This window comes from Aphis gossypii, chromosome X, assembly GCF_020184175.1.
Source record: "Aphis gossypii isolate Hap1 chromosome X, ASM2018417v2, whole genome shotgun sequence".
Classification (NCBI taxonomy): Eukaryota; Metazoa; Arthropoda; class Insecta; order Hemiptera; family Aphididae; genus Aphis; species Aphis gossypii.
This window is the reverse complement of record NC_065533.1, coordinates 17,597,486-17,606,831: the sequence shown is the minus strand read 5'-3', so window position 1 is coordinate 17,606,831 and position 9,346 is coordinate 17,597,486. Positions and strand designations below refer to the sequence as shown.

Below are 9,346 nucleotides of genomic sequence, written 5' to 3'. Positions count from 1 at the left end.
ATTTATATTCGAACATTTAAAAAAAATATGTGGTCGTAGCATATAATACACATATTTCTACTATTGAATGAATCAATGAGAATTATACAGTTTATTACTAAAATAATAATTAATGCACGCGAAAATTAAATAAATAATTTAATTTTTATCTCAATTATACGCGTTATATTATGACAATCAGCTAATCACTGATGTATTTCAATAAATGAAACTATATTTTTGTGTGTATCTTTTAAACTGATTATTACTAATTTATATCTGATTGGATATAAAAAATTAGTAGTGCCGTAATAGACCATAGGGACTTTTTAAGTATACTCCTTAAATGACAATAAGACTTATTTGTCCCACTTTTAAAAAATATATTAAGAAACCTTCAACTTGAAAGTTCATAATTTTTAAATTATCAAAAAAATAATTATTTATAATGGTGCAAAAAAAAATCAAATTTCTATCACCATTTATTATTGGTCTATAAAGGGTTAAAAATATTAAAATGCATATTTTTGCATATTTTGGTAAATAAAATACATATTTTATATTTTTTTATAGCATTCAAATCCTAGCCATGCTAATAAGTTATAAGTTATGGTACTTTATTATTTTCTAAAACCTAGCAAATAATAATTCTACTTACCATATAAATTGTAATACCCAACCTAACCTTGGGATTGCACTATTAAGTATTTTACATAATATTATAGTCCTCAATGAAAAATTCCATCTATAGCACATACTAGCATCAACACTACGGATTTGTGTTCAGACCTAAATATATCACTACCTATTTATTATAGTTGGCTTTCTTGTATTATTTAAATTTAAAGCATAAAATACTTAAATAATATTATAATACTTTTAGTTTTACGAATTTTAAAATAAATTTATACTTAATTTCAACAAAATAATTTGTTGATACGTGTAATTTAGTGGCCGTGAAATAAAATATAGATGTTGTATCAAAGCCATAATAATATCAAAATATTAAAATAATGTAATAGATATCTTAGGCTATATTAGTGTATATAACTATATAAGTAACTGTTAAAAAGTGAAAATAATATTAGCTATCAGATTTTATGTGTTATACTCAAAATAACAACAACCTTATATATGTTGTCTCCATCTTATATTAATACTTAATAGCAAATTTGTATTCAGTAGAATCAATAGTGTATTGTCAGCTTTAATGTTAGAGTGACTTTTTATCAAAGTTAAATGTAAAAAACATTATGCAAAATGAAATAAAATTATAAATATCAATAATATATATTCTACTTGAAATTACGCAGTTTAAGCGCTAAAATACATAAATTTAAAATATTGTATGAAGCTTTGTACTGAACTATAAATTTAGTTGCCCGAATTAATTTTTAGAGGTTTATCAATAATTTATGATATATAATAAAAATTTAAATAAATTAATAACTAATAAGTAGTATTATACTTAAAGAAATACAAAATGTTATTTTACTATTGTTTTTAAAATGAAAACAAATACCTGCATGTAATGTTTTTATCTTACAAATACATAGAACATAGAAAATCTGATTTCAATAGAACAAATTGTGTGCTGTTAGCTTTAATATTGAAGTAAATCGATCTATTATTAAAGTAAAATGTAGGAATATTATTTGTGCTTTACAATGGTTCATTTTTTTTTTTTATGCTATACATGAACATTTTTAACTTGTTTTATTTACAATACTTGAATCTTGTTTTAAAATTCAAATATAAAAAAAATATTAGCTAAATTACATTTTATATTTCTTTAAATATAATATTGGTTATTAATCTTTTTTATCGTCATTTATTATTAACTATTGGTTAATTATTAAAAAATTATTAATCCAATAATATATAATACAGTACAAAAAATTTAAAAATTATTTTAACTATATATCAAATTAATGTTTAAACAGCTTATGATTAATATTATTTATTTTTGATCTTGTGATTGTTAGTATTGAAAATATAATTAAATTATGTATTAATTTAATGATAAACATTCAGTTAAAATAATGATATTTACAAATTATTGGTGTTTTTGCTTATTTAGTATTTCTTTTATAAAATACATATCAAATATAGTAAAATCTCTAATATGTAATATAAAATATTAAAATATTATGCCTATTATACATGTAATACAAACATATTATATACTTATAATACATAATATAATAAGACATTGAGTCTTACTTTGAAAATAACAATCACAAGAATAGTATAGTATCATACAATCATGTACATTATTATGTTATATTGTATAATAATACATTTTATAGAATTAACTACTGACCAAACATAACCACAATGAACAACAGGCTCATATTAACTTAAAATATTATAAATACAACCCGAGTCGTAAGTCATAACTAAAAAAAACCATAATAAAATCCTGGAGAAACCATTTAGGCATAATAACTAAATAAGAAGGTTTAACCTAACCTTGTAAATGAATAATTTATAAAAGCAGTTTTGTGCCAATTAAAAACAAAAATGACTTTTTGCACTTAAAATATTTATCATAATTTATTTAAATAAATAGTAAAATGTAATATGATTTTAACCTTGATAAAGTTAAATTGTTTAACATTTGTTAGTATTGGCACGCAACATTATCATTACTTAATACTATCATTAAGATATGCAACAAGTATATTATTTTTATTCTAAGTTCTTAATAAATAATAATTGATAAGTTAGTAATTTATAAAGAAATATTTAAGTTAAAATAAAATTAAATACATAACATATTAAATAAAATGTATTTATTTTTGTTTCAAATAATACAGAAGTCAGTGAGAGCATGTATCTAGTTGAAATTAATTATATCATAAACATTATTCATATCTTTTTTATGGCCCGAGTGAATAAGATGAAAAAGTTATAATACTATTGCAAGTTAAAAAAAATTAACAGTGACAAATCTATAGTGCATACACAACTTGTTAATTTCTAGATTTAAAACTTGATAATAAAAAATATAATAAATCCACAAATAAATTTACCAATACTTAAATTAACTTCAATACAAATATAAAATAAAATTAATATTAATCTAAGCAAGTAATTTAAACACACATTCATACAATAATATTAACACATATTCAATTTTAAAATGTGCACTTATAAATATGTAATACTAAATTTAAAAAATAAGTAAAGTTATAAAAGGGCATTCACTAACTTAAAAAAGTACATAAAAAAATACAAAATAATACTGTTGTAAATAAGATCTTATGTGTAAATTAACGGTAATTGTACTGTGTTTGTCTATCACAGACTTAAAAATAATAAGTAAGGAAAAAATAAAAATGTCATGATAAACTTAAAATTAAGGTATAGGAAGACGTCATGGCATATGGATGTTCAGTCAAAAGCAGATTTCCTTGAAAATGAAGCCAAAGATGACATTTCTGTTGGCTCTGTAGGAAGACGGCTGAATTCAATAGTGTCACTTGAACTGTTATTCACATCTAAAAGATAAAATATACATTTTAAAATGCACAAATTAAAAAATAATCACTAAATTTGTTGTTGTATTTAATTGAACTATTAATGTTTATTAATGAACTACACACCTAAATTAATTCCTCAGCCTTAAAACTTTACACAATTTTAGTAGTTGATGTTTTTATGATATTAATTGTATTTAATTTTTCTTTCATCAGAACATTAATTAATTTTAAAATTATACCTATTAGTAGGATTTCAGTTATAATAGTAGTGCTATCTAATTAGTTTTATAAAAATATAATGTGACATAATTTCTTAAATGTATCTGACATCTGTATAATGTATATATAATATTAACAGTACCAAAAGAGGAAAAAAAAATTAAAATCCAACCTTACTATATATATAATATTTTTTCTTAATTTGTAAATTGTTTGATTTTTTCATAATAAAATAACGTGTCCATTTTAATAGCAGTCAAACAAGTATAAATTGTATAATCTATCAAAATTAAATTTTTAAACTTTACAAATTAGAAAAAAATATAAAAAGATAAGGTATAAAATCTTGGTATCTTTGAATAATTTCAATATTATGCAATATAATTAAAATCTTAAGTGAAAATAATTGAATTAAAGAAAAAAAATAGTTATATTAATATTGAACTAAAAGAAAGTAGTTTATTAACAGTTGAAAAATTGATTAGGTATCCACCATTAATAAAATTAAGGACACACGTAGTACACAGAATATAATTTGAACATCACTGAATTTATAAATCATAAATAAGAAACTTAACTACTTCAACTAAAAAATATTTTTTCAAATTTAACTTATTTTCCATAGAACAAAATGTTATTCATTATACACTATATAAACCACAGTACAAAATAAATAATATATTTGTTTTGTAATCTACATATTTAAAGCAATAAATTAAAATTTTATTAACTCAGTATTTATATAATTTAGACATTTATTTATTAATAATAATCATTAATAGTATTACCAATTTCTGATGGCCAATGTTTATGAGAAGGAGAATAAAGAACAATGAGAGCAAATATATAAATATTCCACATTCCATAGACTCCAACTAAAAACGCTGAAGCATAGTTTAGATTGTTAGTTTCATTCCATTTCCAATGTCCTTCTGAAGCCTACAAGAACATATGAAAAACATGATGTAGGTATAAACATTTTAAAGTTCAAAAAAAAATTAGTATTTTACCTGGCCCAGTATGAATCCAATGACAGTTAATGCAGCACATAATAGTGTGGCTATCATCAAAAATTTAAATCTATAAATACTACCTTCATAATGTAACCTTCGAGCATTTGACATAGATGGCAATGCTGATCTTCGAGCACTTATATTACAAAAAACTTTCCATATCATGTATGATAAGAATAAAAAGTACATTCCACCAGATATTGCAGCCAATATTATGAAACTTAACTGAATTTGTTTATTAAAGAAAATTATCTTTTTAAAAAATTAACATCCACAAATATATTTATTATAAAAAGGATACAGCTAAATTTGTGCCAGTATTGGTCGCCCATATGGAGTAAAATGGATTTCTTAATTGTGCTCCTCTTTCACACATGTCAAATACAAACAGTGAAATACAACCAACAGCTACTGCACTCAAATGTTTCCAATATGTGCGCAAATTTTTTTGTTGAGAATCCTATGAATTTTAAAAACAAAAATTTAATTAATTTTCAACAGCTAATATTTAAAAACTTGGTACATTACAAGATTTATTGAAATTTATTTTAATTAAAATAAAGGTTAATGATCATTGTGAATAAAAAGAATATTATAAATAGTATTCTTAATAATCATACTATAAATACATGCAAGTATTAAAATATATTAAATTTACCTGAATCTATATGTGTATGACAAGACATTGTATGGAGAACATAGAAAAAAAATTAAAAGTTTTGTATACATTATTATGGTAATATAAAATAACAATTATTTGATTAAACTATAATTAAATCACTTACCATGAGATGTTCACCAGCAAAAATCAACCAAAATGATAGTAATGCAGCATAAAATATACCTTGTCTTATATCTTGCAAAAGCAACATGAATGGCATATCATAGTATAATGTCAAAAATTCAACAGGAACTAGACAATAAAATAACATAAAATAAATTTTAATATGTATCTTAGGTATTTTATTAATTATTACATTCTAATATATATCTAACAGTTTTTATTTTTAAGAGGATATTATACCTATGCATATAATCACTGCATTTTTTACATATTTTATACTAAATTTAACATTCAGAATCCAGTATACTTTGATTTTTAATGCTAGAGTAAATTAATTTACTATCAACTTAAAAGTAAGAATAGAATATTATACAGTTTTCCACAGACTTTATTTAATTTTAATTTTTTAGTAAATTATGAGGATTTTAAGGATGTAAATATTTTTAATCTTGCTTAGGATGTTTTTTTTTTTAAATTTTTGAATGAATATAACTTACCTCAAAAAACATAGTGAGGTGCTAAATAATATTTTGTTATTTTAATTTTATAATAGGTCGGTTCATTCTAATATTAAAATTAATAGAGTAAAACAAGTTCTCTTGAAAGTACAATTTGCTGTTATGAGTTATTAAAACCGTGACCATGTGTGGATATTATATCCTCACAACTAATATATATTACTATTATTTATTTTACAATAATTATGAGTAAGAACCCAATATACAGGGAGTAGTATATAGTATGAGTACAATAGTACATTACAAAAACCAAATATTAAACGTAAAATATTGCATTAAGCAAATTAATCTAGAAAAAGTGTGAATAAACAAAATAAGAATTTTCAAAGGTACTTCAAATTGGTACCTTGAAATTTATAAGTACAAAGAGGAAAAAGAGAAAATAGAACCAGAGAGGAGTTTATTAAGAAAAAAACATACTATATTGGTGACGATGATTGGCTAAGTGAAGAGATTTAGAATGGAAGACAGGAGTATATAAAAAAGGAGCGCAATCAATATTATAAATTGTATAAAAGTATATACTTAAACCATTAACAAATTAAAATTATTGTAATCGTTATAAACTTTGTATATTATTTAGGGTTTTTAAGTATTAAGTATTTTACTTACGATTTAAAAGAGTTAGTGCAAAACCAATAGTCATCAACATACGTTCAAGCAACACTGGTTTACGGGCCAACATATGAACTCTGTTCCAAAACCATATCATTATAGCAACAATAAATGGGAAAAATATCGTTTTCATATAAAGCCATACACTGGTAAAACCACCATTTTGATTTATAACCTAATAAAAATATAATATTAAATAATAATACAGTACTTAAATAAGTTAAGGTTTTAAAACCATGGTAAAAATGTTATTAATAACATCGAAGACATAATTTCATTATTCAAATATAATAATTAAATTGTTTTTAATCAAATAATAAATCAAAATTTATAATAATTGTACAATTGAAATTACATTTTTAAGTTTCATTTAAAAAAAAATAGCGTAAATCTGACTTTATTTTTTATTATGATAATAATTAATAGCGATACAAAATTCACCCAATAGTTGATAATTACTTAAAGAAACAATATAGTTAAATTATTTATTAATTCTTACCACAAGCCAAACGTCTTTTAGATGTCCTAAGCCAAAATTAATTCCATTTTCTTCATCCACTGGAATTCTTATATTGATTAAATAATAATCATGATGTAATGATCCAAGTTCAAAAAGCGGTACTAACCCACATTGATAATTATGACCATCTATTTTCTAAACATAACTTTTTTGAGTATGATTTAAAAATAAAAAATAAAAGTAAGAAGTATTTACCTCTTCTGAAGTACAATCAAGATTACGTTTTTCAACAGAACTAGCAAATAATTTCCAATCACCATCCTTGTCTCCCACATTACGATAACCAAGTTTGGTATCTAATGTTATCTCAAGATTACGATCTATAAATGAAATTAACACTATATATATATATATATCTATAATAATTAATTTAAAAAGAAACAATTTGGATATTTAATATGTAAGTAAGAAATATAAGTATCACTTTCTCGAAAAATAATTTATTAACTAATTATCAATAAAATCTTTATACATGTACTAATTTACTATTTAATATTCAATAACCGTTGTTTAATTATAACTGACTAACTTTATTTTTAAAATTACATAAAAATATTAGATCTTTAAATAAATTTAAAAAAAAGAAATAATAAATAAATATTTAAGTACTGCTGCTTTTTTTATTAAAAATTGTATTTATTTTATAATACCTAGGTATCAAACTTTTTTCACCCAAAGTGTAAAATCAATTTTCATTAAAATAAAAAATTATATTTAGGAACATATAGAATTAATTGATCAAATTATAATTTGTAATCTATAGGTACTTAATAATGTATAATGTATTTTAATTCTAAATATTCATTAAAAAATGCAGTCTAAATAATTGAAACAACAATGAATATTAAATTAATTATTAATTAAATGTATATTAATATTTATTATTTTATTAAATTTTATATTTAAATCCACATTGATAAAAAGTCCTAGAAATTAACAATAAGCTGTTAAGGAAAAAAAAATTAATAAAGCATAATAATGAATTATGCTTACATTACATATCAATTTATTTTACCAAATACATTCTAAAACTATCGCTTAAAACATTTAAAGAAAATAATTTACATACTTTTATTATAAATTATAAATTATATTATGGACAAACCAAAAATTTTGGACAATGTAAAAATAATAATTAAATAACTCCAATATTTTCAAAAATGCCGGAGCAATGCATTTTTTTTTCAAAATATAATATTGTTTTATACTAGGGAAATTTATTTATTGTTAATAATGTTAAAATTGTTTTAATAAAAATGTATACTTTACATATTCTTATAATAAAATGTATTAATTTAATTTATATGGGAATAATAGCTAGAATATCTATACAATAATAGCAATTTTTAGCATAAAATGCTCTTATTATTTACTACTTTATTATAATGTATAACTGTTTACAGTAGAACATGAATACTTTATATTAATAAGTTACTATAGTTTAATGCGATAAAATGTATAAGTCATAACTTATTATATTCATACCCATAATAGTGCCAATATGATACTCAATGTCGAAGTTGAGAACACCTATGAGATTCTGTTGCCATCGAGAATAATCCAATGTCTGACCGTCGCGTGGAGTAGGTATCTATAAATTAGTAAAACAATTATTAATAGATACAAAGTGAAATGACATCATCTTCTTGGCGCATAATTGATTACCTGAAAAGTGAATACAATTTCGTTGGCCATCATGTTGGGGATAGGGTTGTCTTTATAGATGTCTGAGGGGTATGAGTAGCATTTTCCCTCGCCTCTAATGTATGACCATGGATTGCTGTTATTGTTCAAACACTTTGATGCCAACACCATGTCAGTAGCGGACGGCGTTGGGGCTGCAAACAAAACAAAACATAAATATCAAATAAAGATAAAGTAATATTTCATGCTCAATTGTGTAAACGGTTACTTACCTACAAGTCCACCGATCAGAAAACATGCGAGCTGGCAAAAGAGCAACGTCGATACGAGCACAAACAACTTCTTTCCACTCAAATTCTCGAGTATGACGCCGCCTGCCATCTTGTTGTTCTTCGATATGAATAACAATCTCGGTCAAACTCTTTCGGCTATTACTCTCACGATCTTTCCTAATTTCCTACGGATCCGTTGTACAACGGCTAATGGCGATTATTGGCGGCGGTACGGCCGAGTATTCGACGGTGATAACAACGTTTTTTCGTAATAAACAAACGACGCGAGCTGTTGAT

The 9,346-nt window shown here is 22.9% G+C and overlaps 1 protein-coding gene across 1 annotated transcript; it reads right to left on the bottom strand.

The window, feature by feature from the left end:
* Positions 1-2,757: 2,757 nt before the first annotated feature.
* LOC114123657 (protein wntless) lies at positions 2,758-9,346 on the bottom strand. The gene is made up of 12 exons (XM_027986709.2): positions 9,050-9,346; positions 8,799-8,971; positions 8,619-8,724; positions 7,329-7,453; positions 7,113-7,268; positions 6,611-6,788; positions 5,482-5,609; positions 5,355-5,360; positions 4,998-5,156; positions 4,694-4,921; positions 4,472-4,622; positions 2,758-3,482 (listed from the first exon to the last, which is right to left on the bottom strand). Exons 1-12 carry the CDS (start codon positions 9,156-9,158, stop codon positions 3,376-3,378), a joined length of 1,626 nt encoding a protein of 541 aa, XP_027842510.2. The 5' UTR covers positions 9,159-9,346; the 3' UTR covers positions 2,758-3,375.

Coding starts and splice junctions, on each gene's coding strand:
- LOC114123657 (XM_027986709.2), bottom strand. CDS start 9,158: ATGGCAGGCGGCGTCATACTCGAGAATTTGAGTGGAAAGAAGTTGTTT. Junction 8,725..8,798: donor AAATTGTATTCACTTTTCAG/GTAATCAATTAT, acceptor ACTAATTTATAG/ATACCTACTCCACGCGACGG. Junction 4,623..4,693: donor TTGGATTCATACTGGGCCAG/GTAAAATACTAA, acceptor ATGTTCTTGTAG/GCTTCAGAAGGACATTGGAA.